The 26495-nt window shown below is 43.4% G+C and overlaps 1 protein-coding gene across 1 annotated transcript in view; it reads left to right on the forward strand.

Annotated features, from left to right (window-relative positions):
• The window catches only part of TMEM38B (transmembrane protein 38B), a 138214-nt gene that overhangs the window by 91723 nt on the left and 19996 nt on the right, over window positions 1-26495 (forward strand). The window contains exons 4-5 of the mRNA XM_029604786.1: window positions 7844-7931; window positions 25072-25189. Coding sequence (XP_029460646.1) covers window positions 7844-7931; window positions 25072-25189 — 206 coding nt within the window. The remainder of the gene's footprint in view (window positions 1-7843; window positions 7932-25071; window positions 25190-26495) is intronic.

A 26495-nucleotide genomic window follows, 5' to 3' on the forward strand; every position in this document is an offset into this window, starting at 1 on the left:
TCTGAAGCTGTATCATCACAGAGGATTGTTGCTTCATATTGGTTTCCACATCCTCCATGCGCCACTCAAAATTGAGCAATTCAGTGCGAAACTCAGTTATAGTCTCCCATATCTTATCTTTAATAGATTTAATATCAGCCTATATATCTGCAAACCAGAGGTAGAAATCCTCTTTGGTAAATGTACCACTCTTCTGCAATATGGGAATTACCCTATTGTCCTCTGGGCCCTCTGCACCAGAAATACCTTCCAAGGGCTTGTTCATGTTGTTCAGGGCTCCGTAGCATGATCTGCTAGCATCATAGGGAAAATGCTTTGGCCCATCATATGAGCGCGTGACACCGATCCCTGTTTTATGGTCTTGGATGCTTTGCCTTCTTAGGTCCTCTCAAAAAAGTTATTTTTATGAATGGGGAGGGGGAATTCACTCTTCAGGTGTCCATCCTGCAGGGATGATGTCATTTCCCCCAGGTTTTTTTTTTTTATCCAACACTTTCCTCCTGTTCTTTTGTACTTCCTATTCAATCATTATCAGATTTGGGTTTGGCACAATGAGCCTTCATTTGTAACTACCTGGGGATTTTGCTCCTTCTTTATATTCCCCTCCAACATACCTAGCAATTGTGGGCCCTGAATTTATTTATTTATAACTTTTATATACAGACATTCCTGTATAAAATACAAATCACACCGGTTTACAATAAAACATAACTTCGCCTGTGAGCGTTACATAGAACAATCAACAAATTATACTAAAAAGCATACATTACCTTTGTCAGAAATGTAAAACAATTATAAAGAAGAAATTGTTAACAAGGGATAAAAGATAACAAGGGGAATATTTAAAACTAGGGGATGCACGAAGGGGTGCACAAAGGGGAATGCCCCTTTGTCGCACGGTGCGCAGCGCCTGCTGGCTTGGCGCTTTAATGGATCAGTTCCGTGAGCGATGAATCTGGCCATTAGTTGTCACCTCAGCTCCAGCTGACCTGAGGAGCATAAGAACAGACTCAGACTGAGTCAAGGGCCTTCTGCCAGTATACAGAACTGCTATTGAGCCACCATGCTGGCTTTCATTGTGTAACTCCATTTAATGAAGCAGAGCTATTATTACTGCTCTTTTTCTTAGCTCTGTTCCTTAACTGACAACTTGTGACAAATCATAATTCTTATAAACTGGTCTCACTTGTTTCATAGATGTCCCTTCTCTGTAACCCCACCTTAAGAACATAAGAAAATGGCATACTGGGTCAGACCAAGGGTCCATCAAGCCCAGCATCCTGTTTCCAACAGTGGCTAATCCAGGCCAGAAGAACCTGGCAAGTACCCAAAAACAAAGTCTATTCCATGTTACCATTGCTAATGGCAGTGGTTATTCTCTTAAGTGAACTTAATAGCAGGTAATGGATTTCTCCTCCAAGAACTTATCCAATCCTTTTTTAAACACAGCTATACTAACTACACTAACCACATCCTCTGGCAACAAATTCCAGAGTTTAATTGTGCGTTGAGTAAAAAAAAACTTTCTCCGATTAGTTTTAAATGTGCCCCATGCAAACTTCATGGAGTGCCCCCTAGTCTTTCTACTATCCGAAAGAATAAATAACCGATTCACATCTACCCATTCTAGACCTCTCACGATTTTAAACATCTCTATCATATCCCCCCTCAGCCGTCTCTTCTCCAAGCTGAAAAGTCCTAACCTCTTTAGTCTTTCCTCATAGGGGAGCTGTTCCATTCCCCTTATCATTTTGGTAGCCCTTCTCTACCTTCTCCATCACAATTATATCTTTTTTGAGATGCGGCGACCAGAATTGTACACAGTATTCAAGGTGTGGTCTCACCATGGAGCGATACAGAGGCATTATGACATTTTCCGTTTTATTCACCATTCCCTTTCTAATAATTCCCAACATTCTGTTTGCTTTTTTGACTGCCGCAGCACACTGAACCGACAATTTCAATGTGTTATCCACTATGACACCTAGATCTCTTTCTTGGGTTGTAGCACCTAATATGGAACCCAACATTGTGTAATTATAGCATGGGTTATTTTTCCCTATATGCATCTCCTTGCACTTATCCACATTAAATTTCATCTGCCATTTGGATGCCCAATTTTCCAGTCTCACAAGGTCTTCCTGCAATTTATCACAATATGCTTGTGATTTAACTACTCTGAACAATTTTGTATCATCTGCAAATTTGATTATATCAATCGTCATATTTCTTTCCAGATCATTTATAAATATATTGAAAAGTAAGGGTCCCAATACAGATCCTGAAGCACTCCACTGCCCACTCCCTTCCACTGAGAAAATTGTCCATTTAATCCTACTCTCTGTTTCCTGTCTTTTAGCCAGTTTGCAATCCACGAAAGGACATCGCCACCTATCCCATGACTTTTTATTTTTCCTAGAAGCCTCGCATGAGGAACTTTGTCAAACGCCTTCTGAAAATCCAAGTATACTACATCTACCGGTTCACCTTTATCCACTTGTTTATTAACTCCTTCAAAAAAGTGAAACAGATTTGTGAGGCAAGACTTGCCCTGGGTAAAGCCATGCTGACTTTGTTCCATTAAACCATGTCTTTCTATATGTTCTGTGATTTTGATGTTTAGAACACTTTCCACTATTTTTCCTGGCACTGAAGTCAGGCTAACTGGTCTGTAGTTTCCCGGATCGCCCCTGGAGCCCTTTTTAAATATTGGGGTTACATTAGCTATTCTCCAGTCTTCAGGTACAATGGATGATTTTAATGATTTTTACTAATAGGTCTGAAATTTCATTTTTTAGTTCCTTCAGAACTCTGGGGTGTATACCATCCAGTCCAAGTGATTTACTACTCTTCAGTTTGTCAATCAGGCCTACCACATCTTCTAGGTTCACCGAGATTTGATTCAGTCCATCTGAATCATTACCCATGAAAACCTTCTCCATTACGGGTATCTCCCCCAACATCCTCTTCAGTAAACACCGAAGCAAAGAAATAATTTAATCTTTCCGCGATGGCCTTATCTTCTCTAAGTGCCCTTTATCCCCTCGATCATCTAACGGTCCAACTGACTGCCTCACATGCTTTCTGCTTCGGATATATTTAAAAAAGTTTTTACTGTGAGTTTTTGCCTCTACAGCCAACTTCTTTTCAAATTCTCTCTTAGCCTGTCTTATCAATGTCTTACATTTAACTTGCCAACTTTTATGCTTTATCCTATTTTCTTCTGTTGGATCCTTCTTCCAATTTTTGAATGAAGATCTTTTGGCTAAAATAGCTTCTTTCACCTCCCCTTTTAACCATGCCAGTAATCGTTTTGCCTTCTTTCCACCTTTCTTAATGTGTGGAATACATCTGGACTATGCTTCTAGAATGGTATTTTTTAACAATGACCACGCCTCTTGGACATTTTTTACTTTTGTAGCTGCTCCTTTCAGTTTTTTTCTAACAATTTTTCTCATTTTATCAAAGTTTCCCTTTTGAAGGTTTAGCACGAGAGCCTTGGATTTGCACACTGTTCCTCTTCCTGTCATTAAATCAAATTTGATCATATTATGATCACTATTGCCAAGCGGCCCCACCACCGTTACCTCTCTCACCAAGTCCTGTGCTCCACTGAGAATTAGATCTAAAATTGCTCCCTCTCTCGGTTCCTGAACCAATTGCTCCATAAAGCTATCATTTATTCCATCCCGGAACGTTATCTCTCTAGTGTGTCCCGATGATACATTTACCCAGTCAATATTGGGGTAATTGAAGTCTAAGAAACCACAATGAGCAGGTATTGCACCTTAAGCGATATCACAGAGTACAAATAGTGCAGGTGAATGTTCAATCCTGACAAAATACTCCGAAAGTCATATAAAACATAGAGTGTTTTATTCTTTCAATATGGCAACTCCACAAATTTATGCAAGCATCGGCTTAATGGCGTCCCCCGACACGGTCCCGTGTTTCGCCGCGGGCTGCATCGGGGGGGATCGCCAACTCAGGAATTCACACAAAAGCTGTAACATGGAAAATAAAACAAGTGTCAGGATTGTAAAGGGACTTACAACCGACCATGATACAATATACAAAATTTCACACATACCTGATCAAAGCATTCAGAAAATATCGGGAGCGCAATGCCCTTCTTAGTTGACAGGTATTTAAAGATGACAACTGGCGCCAAAACTACGGGAGAGGCAACCACGTGAGTCAAAGGACTCCATTCATTGGCTGCCGTTCCTGTAGTGCACCAAAGCAGTACCTGAACCAGCCTACCCTGCTAGTGGGTGTTATTTTTTAAGTAAACAGAAACCATTCGATTTCACGATTTAAACCTTTTGGGAACACTGTATCCAGAGTGAAGATCCAACGTTGTTCAATCCTGCCTAGTACCTCAGCATAATTACCCCCCCGTGCAGGTTGTGGAACAACCTCAATAACACAGAATGAGAGGTCTGAAAGTAAATGTGATTTTTTAATCCAATGGTCAACTAAGGGTTCTTTTTCCCGCTGCAAACGTATGTTAGAGCAATGCTCTATGATCCGAGTCTTTACCATTCGGGCAGTTTTCCCAACATACACTAAAGCGCAAGGGCAACTGATAATATAAACTACTCCCGATGTGGTACAATCAGAGTGAAAACGCAATTGGAACCTTCTGCCAGTGGACGGATGACTCACACAGGTGGTAACCCTCGTATAAGTACATACTGTGCAACGGCCGCACGGATAGTGGCCGGGATTATTGATAGGATCCTGTGGTACTGGGAGGTCCACATGAATCAATTTATCACGTAAATATTTTCCCCGACGGAAAGTGAACCTGAGGGGATCAATGAACAGCGTGTTTAAAGATAAGGCCTCCCAGTGTCTCCGGATCATATGAGTGATCGGCCGGCTCAGGGTGGAAAAAGGTAGAATGAAATTTGTGACTGACGAGTCAGAATGCCGCGAGGGGGTGAATAATAAATCCCTGTTGGTGTATAGAGCTCGTTTCATCGCTTTTTTAACTACAACCTTAGGGTACCCTCTTGACATGAAACGAGATGACATCTCATGGGCTTTATCTAAAAATTCCCTCTGAGTAGTGCATAATCTACGCAGCCTAAAAAATTGGCCCGTGGGGATGTTCCTGCGAAGTGCACTGGGGTGACAACTTTGAAAAGATAACAAAGTGTTACGGTCCGTCTCTTTACGGAAAATGGTAGTCAAAAAACGATCGTCCTCTACCGATACCAGCACATCTAAAAAAGCAATCTGAGAGCGATGTGTACAAAAATTAAACTGAAGATTAGGGTTACTTGCATTGAGATAGTCAATAAACATAAACAATTGAACCTCTGTGCCTACCCATAATAAAAAAATGTCATCAATATAGCGAAGCCATACTGTGACATTTTGGAAACCCTCAGCAGAATACACGAAGGAATTTTCAAATTCTGCCACATAAAGGCAGGCAAGGCTCGGCGCCATGGTGGCGCCCATAGCTGTCCCTTTAATTTGAAGGTAAAATGAATCATTAAAGCGGAAAAAATTCTTTGTAAGTGCCAATGTGGCTAAGGTGGTTAAAAAGGAGGTGGGAATGCGTTGAGGGCCAATCCGAGAGTCCAGAACTTTTTCAATAACCCGTAAGGCATCAGGTTGGGGAATGCTGGTATAGAGGGAAACTATGTCAAGTGTAACAAAAAGAAAGGGTTCTTGGGGAACCGGTGTTTGATCTAACAAGGTAATGAAGTGTGACGAGTCCCTAACATATGACCTAATATTTGGTATAAAAGGTTTTAGGAACAGGTCTACGAATTGGGACAGGGGTTCTAAAATAGAACCAATCCCTGCCACAATGGGGCGACCTGGGGGATCCTGGAGGCTTTTATGCACTTTCGGGAGAGTATAGAAAACCGGAGTGATACAACATGATGGTGAAAGGAATTTAGCCTCCCGAGATGTTAGAATGTGGCGATCTACTGCCTCTTCCACCACATGTTTTATCTGCTGATATAACTGCGGAGATGGATCATCTGATAAGGGAAGGTAGAAAGAGGTGTCACTCAATTGCCTCAGTACTTCAGATAAATATCGTGATTTATCCTGCACTACGATACCGCCGCCCTTGTCAGCCGGTTTAATGACTATAGTGGGGTCATTCTGAAGAGATAACACCGCCTGGAATTCAGGTTTAGAAAGATTAAACTTAGTATATTGCTGACTTGCCGCCAGCTTTGTTAAGTCTTGGTCCACTAAACGTTCAAAGGCCAGAATGAGGGGATCGACTGGACCCGGTGGCACCCACCGGGATTTCGGACGAACTAATGAAAAATCAGTGCCAGGCGCGGTATCTGCAAAAAATGATTTGATCTTTAGCAAACGGATAAATCGGTGCAGATGTACTTTAAGGTCAAACAAATTACATTTAACCGTAGGTACAAAAGATAAACCTTTGCTTAACAATTCTAATTCGGAGGGAGAGAGCAAACGTGAAGACAGATTAAATACTGCGGAAATATCTAAATCCATGGGTCTGAGACTGCATGGGTCGCTCTGGTGGTCCGTGGAGGAAAATGTTGCTGTTGCTGCTGCTGTTGGGGCCGGCCTCGTGATCGAGTGGAGCGCAGGGTCTTGGATGATGGACCGGGATCTGGAGGACGTTGGCCGGAATCTAAAAAAGATGCCGCAATTGAAGCATAACGTGATGAGGCAGCAGAGGAAGATGAAAGTACTGCAGGGACAGGCTCCTTTCTTGGACGAATAGGCTGGACATCTTCGCCGGATGAATCGCCGGATGAGTCGTGTGCAAACGTGACTTTCGGTCCAGACTGAAGGCGGGGCTTGGCCATCCATTTATAGACAAACCCCGATTTGTAATCGGTCTCGTCACGAATAAATTTCTGGTACTTCACCGTTTTAAGTTCAGTCCGAAATTTGGTGAGTTGTGCCTGAAATTCAGAATGCTCCTGATCGAAGGATTCAATAGAGACGGAGTGTTTAATAATGTCCAGATGTTTATTTAAATCCTCCTGAAGAGAAACTTGAAGGGTTTTAGTGGTTTCAATAATCAATACCATCAAGTCTAAAGAGCACTTATTCAATATCTGATTCCAGCGAGTAATGAAAGTGCTGTTGTCCGTATGTAAACGCGGCTCCTTTTGGACCCGAAGTCCCCGCGGAATCCGACGAACTCGGCAGTACTCTATAAGGGTTGCAGCATGGAGTTCTGCCCGAGTGAGGCGTTTTTGAATGTCTATAGCATCAGCCCAGGACACCTTGGGTGAGGACGCAGGAGGAGGATCATCAAAGAAAAGCTGGTCTGAAAGTACTGCATTAAGGTCTGCTTAAAGCACCTCACCCAAGGCATTAGAATTGTTAAGCAAAGGTTTATCTTTTGTACCTACGGTTAAATGTAATTTGTTTGACCTTAAAGTACATCTGCACCGATTTATCATTTTTTGCAGATACCGCGCCTGGCACTGATTTTTCATTAGTTCGTCCGAAATCCCGGTGGGTGCCACCGGGTCCAGTCGATCCCCTCATTCTGGCCTTTGAACGTTTAGTGGACCAAGACTTAACAAAGCTGGCGGCAAGTCAGCAATATACTAAGTTTAATCTTTCTAATTAGGGATAAATTGTCATTTATCCCTAATTTTCTAGTTCTTATTAAAATCTGTATTTAACAACAATTTCATTCCATCGCTGTTAGTCCACTGGATATAGCAAAAAGAAAGCACAATCAAGTTTACCACTTTCTTATAAAAGGAGCTTGAGAATTATGAAGTGACTAACTGTAGCTAATTAAGCTAGTTGATTTGTGCAGCTAGCATTAACAGCACAATGGGAAATATCACTTATTTTATATTTGAAGGTGCTGGTGGTGGTCTGATCTCCAACTTTGAACAGCTGGTCAGAGGCGTCTGGAAGCCTGAAAGCAATGAACTGCTAAAGATGTCATAGTAAGTTTATAAAACTTATATTTAGACTGTTTTGGAGATGAACCAGAGCACAAGAAACTGGGAATAATTTTGATTCACTTAAGCTTTCATAAACTTGGTACCATGTGCTTGTTCAGCATCTGAAAATGCAATGTTAACATGTAAAATTTAGGCATAAAACACAAAATGGAATTTAAAAATCTGAATACTAAAAGACTATATGTTACTCTAATATGAATTTATCTGAAGGCAAACAGGTTTTTCTTAGCGTCCAGTCAGATGAATCCAGAATAAGTGGGTTATGCACTTCTACCAGCAGATGGAGATGGAACGAGCTGACGTCACAGTATATATATACTCCTGCAGTGACGACAGCCTGCCAGTATTCTTAGTCTCCAGCAGATGGTGGACGTGCATCTCCCTACTGGGGATTGCTTCATTTTAAAGAAAAGGAGAATTAAGGAAATAAATTTGCCCCATTCTCCTGTGGTCCCTCCCACAGTTGAGAATTCCTGAGGTGATTTATGTTGTCCCTCAGACGAGTGCCTTGGTCCATTAGCTGATTTATCAGGTGGCGTGGACTTAGCTGCTTAAGTAGCTGAAAGGCAGTAGGTGCAGGAAGCCGAGCGCGGCGGTGATGACACATGCCCTCTCCTCTCGTAGCCGGATACAGTCTCTGTACTCAGCCAGATAAGGCTGAGCTCCGGTAAGTTAAAAAAAAAAAAGAAATAAAAAAAAATTATTATACAGAGACTTAGGAGGTCTCTATTGTGCAGGGCTTCCTCCTCCCCGGTCTCCGTGCTCAGCGCACCGGTCCAATGTTTGCCCCACTCTGTGGGAGGTCGAGGCACATGGGCAGCCTGGCGGGTTGAGCAGTCTCCTTAGGCTAGGCCCTGCTCCGAGGCTTTTCGCTGCGTGCCATATGGTAGGCTGCAATGGCATTTTGTGTGCTTTCGGCGGCTGCCCTCTACAAGATTGTCGGCCTGGCGTGTGCGTCTAGCTGTGCATCCAGGTTATGCACCCAGTTAAGCATGTCGTACTGGCCGCACACTTTCCTCTGCGCACAAGCAGTATTGTGCGCGTAAGTTTTTTTGTGCTTATTTTTTGGGCGCCTAGCTTGAGCGCATATTTAAAAGAAAAAAAAAATCTAGATGCATGGATCCGCTCAGTGCTTTGTTGGCCATAATGGCGCCTGTACCTAAGAAGCCTAAGCATCTTTACTTTTACTGCTTGTCATATTTGGGTGTCTCAGCCAGAAGTGCCTACTAATTTGTGCCAGCGCTGTTTAGAGGCTCAGGGAGAATGGTCTTCCTCTGATTTCATTAAGCCTGGTTCTTCCCAGCCGGAGGTGGGTCTGGGTAAAGATGGCTCAGGTGGGGTGCCTGATTTTGGAACTCCCCTAACTGGCCCCTCAACAGGGGTAGGTAGCTCATTGAGTGCTCCTCTGGTACCTGCTGGGCTGGATATTTCTACTTTTCTTGGTTAGAATTTTTCCAGGGGTTGCAATCCTTTCTTCAGGTACAGTCCTCAGCCCTGTCCAATGCTCCTAGAGTAGAGGCGCAAGTAGGAACCTTGCCTGTTAAGCACCAGAGTACTCCTAGAGGAGCAGCAGGGCCTCTGGATGGCATGGATGATGACGCCGATCCTGCCTCTCCTGAGATGGTGAAATTTCTCCTGGATTGAAACCGTATAGAATGATGTTGCAGTTCTTTCATAGAGATGAACCACCAGTTCTGATTTGTCAGTCCTTGACAATGCTTGGTGTTGCTGGGACAGATTCAGTGTCTGAGCCGAAGAGAAATCCCATTTTGGTTTCCTTGCGTAAAGCCTCTTATTTTTTGCCCGTCATGGAGGCCATTCAAGAATTGATTGATCTTGAGTGGGGCACCCCAGAGGCTAATTTTAAAGGAGGTAGGATTTTGGAAGGGCTGTACACTCTAGATCCAGTGGTAAAAGAGTGCTTACATTTTCTGAAGGTAGATACACTTGTGTGTGCAGTCTCCAAGTGGACCACTATTTCCGTAGAAGGAGGAATGGCCCTGAAGGATGCTCATGATCAAATGCTTGCTTAAGGATAGTCTCAATCTTTTTAAGTGTGGCGATGACCTTGCAGATCACTTCTTGTTGTTCCTTGGTGGCTGGCTCTTGTTTGCTTCTCTCCCAGGAGGTTTATGACTCTGGGATAAACTCCAGGGCAATTATGGAACTGGCTGCTGCCTTCTTGGCAGATGCAGGCTGTGATTTGGTCTGCACTTCAGCCAGTGGGGTGGCTTTGATAGCAGTGGCCAGGTGTCAGTTATGGTTGAGGAATTGATCGGCCAATGCGACCTCCAAGGCTAAGCTCACCAAATTGCCCTTTAGTGGCTCACTTTTTTTGGCATCGAGTTGGAGAAACTGGCCAGTAAGTGAGGTGAATCTCCTGTTCCTCGTTTGCCGGAGGATAAAAAACAGACTCAGCACTCCTTTAACATGCAAGGTCATGCTAGAGGATCAAAGCATTTTCGACCCTATAGAGGAGCGACCTTTCAGAGGACTCGTCCTTTGAAAGGTCTCAGTGTCTTCGTTCCCGATAACCAAGAACAGGTGCAAGCTCAGGTAGTGGAACCTCTCGAGCTGCCCAATGAAGGTTTGCTGACCCACCCCCGGGAACAGGAAATAGGGAGATGCCTCTCTCTTTTATCAGAGGTGGGTTGACATCACATTGAACCCATGGGTCCTAGAGGTGATATGAGAAGGATATGCGATGGAGTTTCTCAGTGTTCCTCAGGACATGTTCCTTGAGTCTCCCTGCAGAGGAAGCAGGTAGTGGAGGGTACATTGGCAAGACTCCTCAGTCTGAGGGCTATGGTCAGAGTGCCCACGTCTCAAGAAAATACAGGGAGGTATTCCATTTATTTCATTATGCCAAAGAAGGGAGGGCTCCTTTCATCCCATTCTGGATCTCTAGGGCATCAACCGTTGTCTGCGAATGAAGCATTTTTGCATGGAAACATTGTGCTCAGTGATAATGGCCGTGCAGTTGGGGGAATTTCTGACCTCTCTTGACCTGTCCGTGCATCTCCACATTCCCATCCGACTAACGTTTCCTGTGGTTCGCAGTTCCGGGATACCACCTAAAATCTCCATTGCGCCCTCCGGCCCCCGCTTGGGACCTTAACATGGTTTTAGGACAGCTCATGAAGCCTCCGTTTGAGCCTTTCCACTCATGCGACCTTCGTTATCTCACATGGAAAATGCTATTTCTCCTCGCTATAACGTCAGCTCGCAGAGTTAGTGAGTTACAGGCGTTGGTGACCTACCCGCCTTACACAAAATTTCTGCATAACAGAGTAGTGCTTCGCACTCATTCTAAATTTTTGCTGAAAGTAGTATCGGAATTTCATCTGTCAATCCATCGTCCTGCCTACTTTCTTTCCCAGGCCCCACTCACATCCAGGAGAACAGGCGCTGCATTCCTTGGACTGCAAACATGCCCTAGCCGTTTATTTAGAGCGCACGGCAGCCCATACAAAGTCCATTCAACTATTTGCTTCTTTCTATAAAAACAAATTAGGTAATCCGGTGGGCAAACAGACCCTCTCCTCCTGGCTGGCAGACAGTATTTCCTTTTACTACCAGCAAGCAGGATTTCCGCTACAAGAACGCGTAAAAGCGCATTCTATACGGGCCATGGCAGCATCAGTGGCGCACCTCCGTTCAGTGCCGCTTACTGATTTCTGTAAGGGTGCCACATGGAGTTCTCTCCATACCTTCGCAGCCCATTATTGCCTATCAAGGCTGGCAGGCAAGATTCCATTTTTGGCCAGTCTGTTCTATGCAACTTATTGTCAGCTTAAATTCCCAATATCCTTCCAGTGACCTGTTGGGGTTTTCAGGATGCCCTCCTACCCAAATCAACCCCTGTTGTTGTGCCTGTTGCATGTCTTTGGGTGCATTTGGTACATTGCTCGAGCATCCTCAGCTCGCTATTCACCAATATGTGAGGACTACCATCCTGCTTGTCCTGTGAGAAAGCAGAGTTGCTTACCTGTAATAGGTGTCCTCACAGGACAGCAGGATGTTAGTCCTCACGAAACCCGCCCGCCACCCTGCGGAGTTGGGTTTGCTTACTATTTACTGTTTTATTTTTCGCATGTACTTTTTACTATAAACGAGACTGAAGGGGGACCCCTGCTGGATGCAGGGTTAGTGGCATGCTGGGCATGCCCAGTGGTGCCAGTCAAAGTTCTAGAAACTTTGACAAAAGTGTTCCATGATTGGGCTCCATCCTAATGATGTCACCCATATGTGAGGACTAACATCCTGCTGTCCTGTGAGAACACTTTTACAGGTAAGAAACTGCTTTACATCTGTTATAGAATATAAGATGGAGATAACATTCAGTCATTAAGAAGAGCTTCAAAATATTTGAGGATGTAGATTCCGGTTAGTCTCTTTTTTGGTTCCCTTATTGTATTGGCTCACAGTGATATATAATTATGAATGGATATTCATGTTGATAGTTATAATGGTTTTTGAGATTAATCATTAGTAGCATACAAATAAATATAAAAAAGGTTCCTTTCCTTTTTTTGAATTAATTTTTTTATTATACGTTTTTTGTAGCCGTTTGTTATTATGGTCACGAATCTAAAACATTTTAAACTACAGGAATGCAAATTAATTTACATTCCAACTCTTTTATATACTATTTAGAATCCATGATTGTTATATACTTCTCACAGGACAAGCAGGATGGTAGTCCTCACATATGGGTGACATCACAGGATGGAGCCCTGTATGGAAAACTTTTCTGTCAAAGTTTCTATAAAGCTTTGACTGTCACTGGCACACTGAGTGCACTGAGCATGCTCAGCATGCATTTATCCCTGTGAGCCACAGGTGTCTCCCTCAGTCTTCTTTTTTCCGCTCTGCAGTAAGCATAGCAGTTAGGAGCTCTGTGAGAAATTCTAACACTTTTTCTTCACGGAAACACTTTCCCTGCACGGGTCTCCCTTCGCATACATTTATTCGACGCTTGGTGAGTACTATGCCCTGTTTTTTCGGTTGGTTCCTGTCACCTCTCTGGCCTGCCAACCTACTGCGGCCTTCCCTCTCCCTATGTTTTCAGTTAGCTACACATAGCCTGCGAGTGTTCCTCTGTGACACTCTGCCTGGTTATTAGCGCTAGTGGGACAGGAACTTCCACGGTTTCCGTTGCCGCTAGGGCCCCTGTAGATTCAGGTCCTTCGATTCTTCGGTACCTTCGCGCAGTCGATGCCCCATCGGTACCCCCTTCGGACCGTCCTGGATTCTTAGATGCCATCGGTGCCCCTCCCCCGCGGTACTCTGATGCCATCGTCCCTGCATAGTTTCTATCAGTGCCATCCATGTTTTTCATCCATGGCACTGATTTTTCCTTGGGTTTCATCGGTGCCGTCATTGCCCGGATGGATACCATCGACTTACACCTTGTCTTGTCGGTGCCATCCATGCTTGGATCGATGCCACCGTTGCCCGGGGCACTTCCATCGATGCCAGGGTCATTTACATCAATGCCATCCTTAATGGATGCCATCGATGCCCAGGTCCTTTGCATCGATGGGCATCGATGCCAACATCGAATCCATCGGTGCTCACGTCTGTGCCATCGATATCCGTGGCATCGATGCCATGGACGCCATTGCTGCCCCACATCATTTCCATCGGTGTCTTCGATGTTCCTATCGATGCGGTCATCGACTCTGTCGATGCCGGTATCATTTTTCCGATGCCAATGATGTTTTTTTGATTATTCGATGCCACATCGTTCCCATAGATACCTATGCCAATGCTGTCATGCTCCGTCACTGTCGTCATTGCTCTGGCTGAGTCATCGACGTTTTTTCATATATATTTTTGAAGACACCCTCGAGGCCGCCTCGGCTGCCATCAACATCGTCAATACCGATATAGCACCGCCACGTAATGCCCTCGCCTGAACACAGTGTTCCATGCTTTGGGTCCTTATTAAAGCCCCGTATTAGCCTACGACACTCCAGAGTGCCAGGAGCAGTGCAGGCATGCTGACAGTCCATCATCAGTCGCCATCCAAGACAGCGAGGGTATCCATCTTGGCGCTGGGGAAAGACCGGGCCAAGCACTGTGGCATGCATTGTCACTGACACGGTGACCTTCCGCCACTGACGCCATCTAGCACATTGGTGCTATCCTTCTCAATGCTGGACAATGCTCAGGCCGAGCAACATCACCACTGCCATCGGCACTGTTTCGTACAGTTTTGACAGTCCTTGGTGCTCCAGAAACACCGGAACGAGTTCCGAAGAATTCTGCACTGGCGTCATGAGACATCGAGCCACTGCAATGAGGGCCAGGTTCACGAGCTCGTTAATCGGCTCCCCTGTTCCTGAGGCGTGCCCCCCCGACATCGGTGGGGGATTGTGCCCTCCACAAAATACTACCGTGGTTGCGCCAGCCTGTCTCCTCTATACCTGCGCCACCATACCAGGCATTAGAGTTGAGATGGGCGTCTACTCCCTCAATGACTCCTGGAATCCACGGAGCCAGCAATCTTCACCGGCTCGTCCTTCGGCGATCCAAGTCGGATGGTAAGTACCCGCTTCTGCGGCATTCCCATTGAGATGTGTTCTCTAATTCGAGCCACATGGTTCGAAAAGATCTAGGGTCATGTACCTTCCAAGAACCGTATTAGTGTCACATATCACTATGCCAGCTATGTCAGCCACAATACCAAGAGAACCTCTCTATCATATCTTTGGGATTACATCAGGGCTTCCTCCCATTTTCAGCAACGAGGCTCTGTACTGATTAATGCTCTGGCTTCTGGTTCCTGCTTTAGAACCAAAGTTCCAGGTGCATTCGCTGATCTGCTAAACACGAGATTCAGCAAATACTCCCTCAAGTGCAAGTCCACCTCGAAGCCTGATGACAGGTCTCCTTGTACAGCACACAGAAATGCGGGTAAGACTTTACCGATCACGCTCCTGTGGGAGGATACATGATATCCAGATTACATCAGCCCCTCCAGTTGGACCCCTCCTGGTCTCCCAACTGGCTGGATATCAGAGCGGCCACCTCACCTTGTACCAAACTTCCCGGTACACTCCCCCGGACGCTACAAAGCGCAGAGGGGGAAGCGGGGGGGGGGGGGGTTTGGGGAGTTTTAATTACACTATTCTTCCTTTCAATAGAAAGTAGTTACTCCGCCCATCCTGGACCTCAGAAATACCAACTTTCTTCAGAAGGCTCAGGTAAAATGGTATCTTTCATGGTAAGCCCAGAGACTTAATCTTAAATTTCCAGAGCTACATGCAAAAAGAGCAAATCCTCGGCATCGCCCGAAAGAAAAAATTCTGGGAAAACATATCTGTGGCGGTATTCCAGGATTTAGCCGCGTGCACACTGAAGAAACGATACGAGCTGCATTCGGTGACGATGGCTCTGCAGCAAGCAGATGTCAAATATAGATGGAATTTTCCCTTTGCCCTTTCTTTCCAGCGAGAGGGGAAGACTTACCGCCTCAAAACGGTCTCTGAAGCGGCGATAGCCTTGCGGGAGGCGGTCATACTAGCGGAGATATCCGAGCAGCCTAATGAACTTTCCAAGGCACGCTTCAGCAAGGCCCCAAAATGGCAGAGTGTCAAACGACCAAGAAGAAAAGCAGCGCTCAAGAGCAGCAAGGCATCCGATAATCTTTCAGATCAAGGATGATCTACAAGCATAGGAGATGATTGAGAAATCCGAATAAGCCAGCACTCATCCTCCACCTTCTATAGGGAGTCGAGGATAAGGTGGAGACGTGAGAACCTTTTATTTAACGTGCAGTTTGTGTAATTTGAACTTGTGCGGCGTCAAGTCGAGTAGAAGCACAAAACTTTAGTCAGAGGACTTTTATAGTTGAATTAAGTTTCGGGTTACCTTACTTTTATTACAATACTGTTTGATACAGGGGTGGGGAGGGAGGTGGGAAGAATTGGCTGCTTGCTCGAAGTGGCGAGTCCCCTCACCAGGGGATCTGCGGATTTAGAAATGCGGATCATGCTGATACAGTGGGATTACCTCCCCTTGCAGACTACACATTGCATTGATAATAAGTCTACTATATTTCTACTCTACCGACATGTCCGTTTCCCCTGAGTTATTCTCTATCCTAGTGGAGGGGATGACGAAATAGTCATAAAGGAGCTCATGTCTACTTGTTATCAATTATCTTTATTGTTTAGTCTTAAACCATGACCATTTGAATAGCCACATTTAATGTTAAAGGTCTTAATATATAGAAACATATATAGAAATGACGGCAGAAGAAGACCAAACGGCCCATCCAGTCTGCCCAGCAAGCTTCACATTTTTTTCTCATACTTATCTGTTTCTCTTAGCTCTTTGGTTCTATTTCCCTTCCACCCCCACCATTAATGTAGAGAGCAGTGATGGAGCTGCAACCAAGTGAAATATCAAGCTTGATTAGTTATGGGTAGTAGGGGAAGTAACCGCCGCAATAAGCAAGCTACACCCATGCTTATTTGTTTTACCCAGACTGTGTTATTCAACCCTTATTGGTTGTTTTTCTTCTCCCCTGCCGTTGAAGCAGGGAGCTATGCTGGATATGCGTGTAGTATCAGTTTTTCTTCTCCCCTGCCGTTGAAGCAGAGAGCTATGCTGGATATGCGTGAAGTATCAGTTTTTCTTCTCCCCTGTCGTTGAAGCAGGATATGCATTGAAAGTGAAGTATCAGGCTTATTTGGTTTGTATAGATAATATGTATAATATGTATAGAAATATATGTATATATTTAATATGTATATACTTAATATGTATAGAAAACGATATCTACTGCAAAAGGACCTTAAGAGGTTGAAAATCCATGTCATATTTTTGCAGGAAACACATATACGAAAATGGCATGAGCGATTGTTGAGTTTTTGAGAATTCCCTCACGTTTATTTAGCTGCTACAGGGAAAAATCACAAGTATACAGGCACTGGTATCCTTATATCCTCTGAACTTTTATTTGACCAGTTGGAACTTGTTTCTGATGCAGGGGGTAGATTTGTCTTTCTTAAAATCAAAGTAGGCCATGACATATATACTCTCATATCCATGTATGCCCCAACAAACAATCCAGCAGAACGCTTACCCAAAATGCAATGCCTGCTCAATACACACAGTGAAGGGAACATTATTTGGGGAGGAGATTTTAATTTCACACTTTCTCCAGATCTGGATAATTCACATATGGGGAGCTCTAATCCCTCCACCCCGAGTCAGAAGGCCAGAAATCTGATGCGGGATATAATGAAAAAGGAAAGCCTGGTGGATCTCTGGCGCCACAATAATCCAAAATCCAGAACTTACTCATATTACTCCAAACCTCACAATTCTTACTCCCGCATAGACTACTTCCTGGTAGATAAATGTTTAGTTACAAAGATAGGCATGTGTGAAATAGAACCCATCACTTGGTCTGATCATGGGATGGTTTGGTTCGATTTGCAAACTCAATGTGGTCAGGGGGGAACAGATATTTTGGAGATTGAATGTTTCCCTATTAAAGCAAAAAAACTTTGCTCAACAGTTATCCCAGCAGCTAACTGAGTACTTTCAAACGAATGCCAACCCAGAACTTTCCTGGAGCAGTCTATGGGAATGCTCGAAGGCAATAGCCAGAGGGCATTGTATAGCTAAGGCATCTGCGGATAAAAGGGCACGAGAAAGCAAATTTCAGCAATTACAGATAGATATTACCCAGTTGGCGGAGCAGCACTACCAAACGCAATCTCCCAAGGTGTATAGACAACTGACAGAGGCCCGCTACCAATTAGCTACTCTACATGATAAACAACTGGCATATAACTTAGAGAGAATGCATCAAAAATTTTACGAAGGTAGTAATAAAGCAGGCAAGATGTTAGCTCAGCAAATGAAGGCCCGTGTAGCGCTAAGTATCATTACAAAAATCAAAAATAAAGAGGGACAAATTACTAGAAATCCCACGGAAATTAGGCAATGTTTTACTGATTTTTATGCATCATTGTACAGCTGCAGCACCCAGATTCAGGAAAGGGATATATCCACCTATCTAGATGATATTATACTCCCCACATTGAGTCATATGCAACAGCAGACCCTGGACTCACCTATCACTAGCACAGAAGTACAGTGGGTAATCAAACCTCTTAAAAACGGGAAATCACCAGGGCTGGACGGCTTACCTGGAGAATACTATAAGACATTGTCGGAATGTTTGAGTCCACATCTCACTGACTTTTTCAATCACTTACGTGACGGAGGCACATTGCTGGCTCAGTCTAATACTGCAGGCATAACTGTATTGCCTAAGCTGGGAAGGGACCCCACTGCATGCGGTTCTTATAGACCGATATCCCTAATCAATCAAGACCTAAAAATATTGGCTAGACTTCTAGCAATGAGGTTAAATAACTACCTACCTAATCTAATTCATTCGGATCAGGTGGGATTTGTTCCTCATTGGATGGCAGCCGACAATGTGAGGAAAATTCTAGATTTGGTATGGTGGGCCAAGAAGGAGAAAATACCTGCTGCCTTGTTGTCCATTGACGCAGAAAAGGCATTCGACATGGTTCATTGGCCTTTCTTGTTTCACACATTTTCGAAAATGAATTTTGGGCCTTTCTTTATGAGCTGGGTATCCCAGCTGTATAATGCTCCACAAGCGGCGGTTAAAGTTAACGGAGGGTATGGCGGCAGATTTGCCATCCAGAGAGTACACGTCAGGGATGTCCCCTTTCGCCTTTACTCTTTGCTATTTTTCTAGAGCCTTTTGCTACCAGGATTAGGAGATCCTCTGACGTATTGGGAATCCCGTTGGGAGACAGCACATTTAAACTATCACTTTTCGCTGACGATATCATGTTCACCCTGTCACACCCAACTAGCTCCCTAAAAGCAGTAGAATCTGAACTGCTTAGCTTTAGTGGGGTGTCAGGATTTAAAGTAAATTTAGAAAAGTCAGAGTTGTTGAGTATAAACTTGCCTCCAGAAGATATACAGCAAATATCTGGAACATTTTCTTTTCGATGGGCTAAAACATCCCTGAAATACCTAGGAATTCATATTAATAATAAGCTGGAGGATCTTTTTGCTCTTAACTATTTACCACTATCCAAGGCCATAGATAGGGATTTAGATAAGTGGCATAAGGGATCCTTCTCATGGCTTGGGCGGATTGCCATCATCAAAATGAATGTCCTACCCCGATATTTGTATCTTTTCACTACATTACCTATACTGCTTTCTAACACTTATCTACGCAAGACACAAAGGAAGCTCTTTCAATTCATATGGCGTAAGAGGCCCCCTAGAGTGGCAAGGCAGACCCTATATCAGCACAGAAAACAGGGAGGGCTAGGGGTGCCAGAACTATAAGCCTATTATGTGGCTGCCCAACTGAAGGCGGTGCTTGATATTATTTTATTATTTTATTTAACATCTTTTCTATACCGACATTAAAATACACATCGGTTTACATTGTAATGAAAGGTAGAAATTACATAGAACAGGGGAGGGGAGAACCGGAAGAAGATATGAGGATGAGAATAGGGACTCTAGGGAGAGCCTGAAAATTCAAGCAATGGGAAGGGGGAGAGGGAAATAAACATATTTACAAACATTGATTGTGGTCATGAGTGGCGAACATAATTACATAATTGCATAAAACTACTCACCCTAAACAGTGGGTCCAAGCCGGCCAACTTATGATAGGTACGGTGCCCATGGTGGCCTTGCCCTGGCAACCCAGATCTACTTGGACGCCTGTTTCCTGTATTCCTTGGTCCTTAGAAACTACACTTACAGTTTGGGAGCGACACAAAGGGAAGGTGGTGGGGAATCACCATTATTATTATCAATCGCACATAGCCCACAATCGGCATTTTGTGATGGGCCATCAATCTAGAATTTTTCAAGATTGGCAACAAAAGGGTATTTCCAATTTGGGTCATTTGCTCCAAGGAGGGGAAATTATGACAATGGCACAATTAATGGACACCTATCATCTACAGGCCAATAGCTTCCTGCCCTATGCTCAAATCAGATACTTCCTTGAAGATCTACGTCTTAAACAGCGCATGAGGAACACTAGATCACTGTTTGAGAACATGTGCATCAAAGCTGACAATGTGTCTAAAGAAGTATCTAAATTATATTCGTTACTTCCGTGTCCTCCTTATGCTGGAGACAGTGTGGAGATACTGGCTCCTATTTCCATATTTGGTGGGAATGTAGGATGATAACCTCTCTTTGGCAAGATGTGAGTTAGGTGGATGACTCAAATGTTTGAAATGCCTGTTTCCCTGTCACCAATATCTGCCCTATTGAATACGCCCATTGATTCTCTCAATGGAACACAACAAAAATTGAGTACACATATACTGATAGCTACACGCACCACCATTGCACAATATTGGAAATCAAGTTGGGTTCCCACAATAGCTGAGATTTATACGAAAATGCAAAAACACAAAAGGTTGGATTATTTAACGGCAATACAGCATGACCATACAGACAAGCATTCCAAGGTCTGGAAACCACTTCAGCCTCCTGTAAGCATTTAGTGATGGGCGGCCGCCATTACATTTGTATCTGCATTAATATCTTCTAACAGGCACTCTGCCTTGGATTGTATGAACACCTCATTGTTGTATTTGGATGTATACTTGCGCATAGACCATATGCCATGGTCCTACATACTAATTTTAAAGGGATACTAGTTGAGAGATTATACTTGTCGGGTTAGTAACTGTTCATGGAATTGGACACATTAGTGGACATGTTATTGGACAAAACCGCCTGTGTTTAGACTTAAGGTCACGCAAGCTGTCCCACAGTGTAGACTGCACACTTAAATATCAGTGCATGATATGTAATGCCTGAAGAGGGGGGGTGGCGGGAGAGGTATACAAGTTAAGAGCACTGTGACCTGTATGAATATACTTATGTTCAATGTAACCGAGCATTATAAGGATTTTATTCATAATTTATTTGTTTACTAGTTATATAATGTTGCTTACATTTTCATGTTAATGACGACTTTTGTGCTAAATGAAAATCAATAAAGTATAAATGGAAAAAAAAATGGTGTCTCTCGTTACCATGCTTCCATATCGCAGTAAGTACATTACCTCTAATCTTTCTATGTGCTTCATGGTGAGTCAACAATATTACAATCCCAAGCTCTGCCGGTTGCACCAGCTTTGGCAACTGGGGTATTCATTGAATCACTGTCAGTGAATGCTGTTTCTTTGTGGAGTGCAACATCATTCATGCTTTTCTTGCATGGACAGCTGCATAACCACAGTCACTCCACGCAAGGAGCTCTAACTTCATGACTCACTATACATTTACTAACTGGGATTACTGTCACTGCCATAAATCCCTTATACAACACTTCTGGACACCACAGTCATAATGACCTTCCTGTCCAGCATACGCGCAGACATTCTAATAAATTCTTACATGTCCGAGCTCATTTTCCATAACCTCAGCCCCTCAATTCTTCATTGTCAGGCCATGGGGTTTTTTCACTATGCACTTTCCTCATAGATCCAAACTGCTATGGGTTAGATTCAGTGAAATTCCATTATCAGTGGGTCTAAGCTGTTCAACCGCTTTCGTCCCTCATCCATATTGCAGATCTAGAACCAAAACCTAGTCTGATTCTGCTCATGCTTGCATTTACTCAGGGTTGTAAAGTTTGACCTAAAAGCTTCTCAACCCAATATGCGTCTGCTCCACTCCACACACAGTACCACATGAACTTCTGGAGCTTGTAGCCATGCGTTATACCCTTATGCCTTCCAATACTGCCTCTGCAACAAATCTTTGTGCATACAGACAGACATAGGGACAGTGTGTTTTCCAACACAAGCACGCACAACCTCTTAGCTGCTCTGCAAGGAAGCTGCGCAGCTCTACCCTTGGTCCTTGCTCACTCCATGTATCCTCGCGCCACTTATCTAAGAGATTTACTGAACGCACTAGCAGATCTTCTCCATGTAGGTTTCCATCCTCTCGAATGGTCTCGGACTACATGTGTAGCAGGAAAGATCTTCTATCGCTGAGGTCAACCGAACTTGCCCTCTGCATCTGAATCGAACCATATGGTGCACAGATTCTACTCCCTACACATGTTTCCAATGCGTTCCCATAGACGCCTTTCTTCCATCAAGGGCCTCTTAAATGTATCTCTTCTGCTGCCTCTCATAGCCAGCACTCTTCTAATGTTGATCCGGGACGGGGTTCACTGTTCCTCAGACCCACGTCCTGGCTGAGACCAGTATGCTTCCCATACTTCTCAATCTATCACACCAGTAACCAATTCACCTTCTCACAAGTCAGTCTCAAATTGTAGACTCGCTGATGTTCTCAGGTACTGGTAGCATCACAAACCCTTCCACACATAAATCCTACCATTCAACATGGCATGATTACCACATGACACATACCACTCTTTTCTCTTGCTCCCTCGGATTCTGCTCCCCAGACTTCCTCCACATAGGTATACCTCTGTTCCAATTGGTGTATCGTTTGGCAGTGGGGATACCCGATTAACGGTAAACCCCTTCTGAGTCAGCTTACCATGGATTATCCACTGATCAAGCCACCTCTATTTTCACTAGTCTCGGAATGGAACCTATATCTTATCCTTATAAGTCTCATACATTCTCCGTTCGAGCCTTTCCATTCCTGTCATTTCACAGTTTGACATGGGCAATACTTTCCCTCATAAATGTCATTCCTGCCAACAGGGTCTGTGAGTTACACACCTTGTTACATACTCATCCGACCTGCGTTCCTCCGTGACCTAGTGGTTTTTACGCATTCAACTTCCTATCTGTCTTAATGTAGACGTTGCATCTCACCTTACTCAGGATATACTTTGCCCATTTTTCCCAACACCTCTCTCTCACCAGAGCGAGAGGGTTTTTTCCACTTCTTGGACAGTAATAGTGCACTTGCATTCTATCTCGATCGCACTACATTCCATAGGAATTCCACCTAACTCTTTCCTTCTGTGGCAAGAGTCAAGCTGCGAGTTCTAGTGGGCAAACAGACCTGTTCCTCCTAATTGATGGTCTGTATCTTTTTCCTACCAACAAGCAGGCATTTCACTACAACACTGTGTGTAACCACACTCTGTTGCGTCCATCCCAGCCTTAATAGCTTCCCCTCGGCCGCTGCTGCTTCTACATATTTATCAGGCTGCAACCTGGAGTTCTCTCCATACCTTCGCAGCTCATAGCCGGCATGCTTCATGTTTGGCCAGTCCGTCTATTCTTATTCTTTTCGGTTTAACTACCCAACACCCTTCCACCAACCCGTTATGGGATTCAGGATGCCCTCCGTTCTAAATTCCACCCTCGTCATTGCGCCTTTCGTGCGTCTTGGGTGCATTTGGTGCACTCTCGGGCATCCTCAGCTCGGTACTCACCCATATGTGAGGACTACCATCCTGCTTGTCCTGTGAGAAAGCAAGTGTTGCTTACCTGTAACAGGTGTTCTCACAGGACAGCAGGATGTTAGTCCTCATGAAACCCACTCGCCACCCCGCGGACTTGGGTCTGTATACGTTTTTACTTTTATTTTAGTTTCGCTTGCGCTTTTTGCTAGAAGACTAGACTGAGGGAGACACCTGTGGCTCACAGGGATAATTGCAGGCTGAGCATGCTTAGTGCCCTCAGTGTGCCAGTGTCAGTCAAAGCTTTGTAGAAACTTTGACAGAAAAGTTTTCCGTACAGGACTCCATCCTGTGATGTCACCCATATGTGAGGACTAACATCCTGCTGTCCTGTGAGAACACCTATTACAGGTAAGCAACACTTGCTATCCCCTGAGGAAGCCTATATCAGGAGAAACAGAGACAATCCTACTTTGTTGGGACCACTTTAGAATTTCAATCAATCTGGGACCACTATAGAACTTTAATTGATTTTAGAAACATTATTTGTCCTGTTATATAGAAGTTGGGCCTTTTTCGCAAAATTATAACAGCTTTTCATTCTTTAGATTAGGTTTCTTAAGATATAGCAGTCTGCTTACACAATGTCTGTTTTAGTGTTTGAATTAAATGTTAGTGTAATGTTTAAATATGATATATTTGTCTGTTCACACGGTATGGGTATCATTGTTTAGATGTAATGCTACATTGTAATTCTTATTTGTTTTACATTGTAATCACTAGCTATACTGAATGAATGAAGCGAGCAAGAATTTAGTGATATGAATGAGTGAGTTGCAAGTTTGGTAGATATTTCACTATATGCCATATGTTACAAAAATGGTATTTATATATTATGTTTTATAAAAGGGCCATTGTACTCTTGTATAACACTGTTACTTGTAGTAATAATTGAAAAATTTAGTATCCATTTATTAAAGGTTTTTCAAAATTCTTTTTGAAATACGTGATTCATTCATGTTATATATGTTTTATTTTTGAAATCATCTTTGATCTACCTTCATGTAGTCATGTATCTTGATGTAAAGGTATGCCATGCTCAATGGTGTATTGAAAAAAAATAAATCATGCATTCTGTGATGCCTCTTGATAGTATCATAGCGATATTAAGTAGGAGGAACCAAATAAAGCAGATTTAGTTAAAATAAAATAAAATAAAATAAAAAAAAATAAAATTCTGGGCGCCTAATATACATACACAAGATTGACGTTCCAGGCCATGTATCTTATGTGTCTCTATGCCAGTAGTGGGAGAAAATGGATGCTTGTATAGTGAGCGTCTGTTGTCCCAACCGCTTGACAGCCACCTCTCCTGGGTGCCTGATGCTGAGGAGGCGCTAGGGACGCCCAACACTTTCCTAACGCCTCCTTTTTTGTGCAACCCCTAATTTAAATATTGCATTGTTCACCCAGGAGAGGTGGCTGGGCATGCATTAGGAAAACGGGTGCTCAACAATGAGTGCCCGTTTTCTTCACACAGATATTGCATCGGCCCCTTAGACTCTCAGGAAATTTTTTCAACAGGATTAGTTCTAAGCAGCAATAACTATATCACAGCCTTGACTATTAACATGGTACTAATGGTAAGGATGAAAATTTTTTGATGCCTTATGATATTTAACAAAACATTTTAAACATTTATTTGTATAATTTGTTTTCTTACAGCCCTGTAAAGGTGACTCTGATTGGAGCCATATTGTTTACGTTACAGCAAACTCAGCATTTACCAGTGGAACGACACAACCTCATGGTCATGTTCACTGTCTTTTTAGTGGTTACAAAGGTAAGAGCCTAGACTTTGGTTACAGATATCAATATCATGACACACAGAGGCTGTCTTTAATATATATAGATCCTAACTTAAAATGTCATAAGAAGCAAGCAAGTGATGATTGTGACTAAGGTATGAAAATAAGTTGCCTCTTAGGACTCCTCGAGTATCATAGTATAGTTAAGATGCAGCCTGCAGAATGCAAAGTGCATTCCAGAAGAACAGCTGCTGAGCAAGGCGACAAAATAATCATCTGATGAAGAAAGGATGTTTACAAGAAAGTAGAGGTTTGAATGATTTTTTTCCTAATATTTAGGGTTCCCTAAAGACAAGCAGTTCACCTAGTCACACTGATGGGAAACTTCACCTGATGGCTTCAACATGGAAAGCTTTCCAAAAAAAGCATGAAGATCCATCTGGATATATACAACAATTTCCTTGGCTGCACAGTGTGCCTCATTTTGTCTTTTTCCTTTGTAACTGATGGCTACATTTTTTAGCTCTGCTGAGATCAGTGCAGTATTTTTTTGGCATTGTTTTCTTTTAGTTTGCTATCTTTTATGCAGTAGTGTGCCTTTTCATTAATTCTTTCCTCTGCATTTTTAGTTAGGTATTTCAGTATTGTAAAATGTTATTTCCTTGTAATCCGTTTGGGCCAGTCCATTACAGATGGGTTATGCATGCCAATCAGCAGATAGCCTCCGCACTATCGGCGACACTCTTCAACATTTATCTTCTCCGGATATGCCACTTCCTGTCAAAACTTAAACTGTCACTTCATATATGCTGATGACATCCAAATCCCAATACACAACTCTCTGGAAGACACCTACAAAAAACGGCCAATTACCTCACCAAAATAAAGCAACTACTAACCAACATGACTTATCCTAAACATTGATAAGACAGAAATAATCATGCTGGATGGAAAGAACAACCCTACGCACATACCACCTCTCAACATAATGAATCAAAAGACTGCAATCTCCCCTGTCACCCATGCCCGCAACCTAGGAGTCATAATCGACAAGGAACTATCCTTCAAAAACCACATCTCTGCTAAAATCAAAGATGGATATCACAAACTCCTAACCCTACGACATCTAAAACCTTTCCTTTCCCCCAACGACTTCAGAACAGTCCTCCAACTACTCATCTTCTCCAACCTGGATTACTGCAACTCCCTGCTATTCAACTTACCTCTCACCACCATCCGACCTCTCCAAATCCTTCAAAATACAGCTGCCAGAATACTCTCAGGAAAGAAAAAAATACGATCACATTACCCCAACTCTCATTTCACTATATTGGCTTCCAA

Source organism: Rhinatrema bivittatum, chromosome 1 (genome assembly GCF_901001135.1).
Source record: "Rhinatrema bivittatum chromosome 1, aRhiBiv1.1, whole genome shotgun sequence".
NCBI lineage: Eukaryota > Metazoa > Chordata > Amphibia > Gymnophiona > Rhinatrematidae > Rhinatrema > Rhinatrema bivittatum.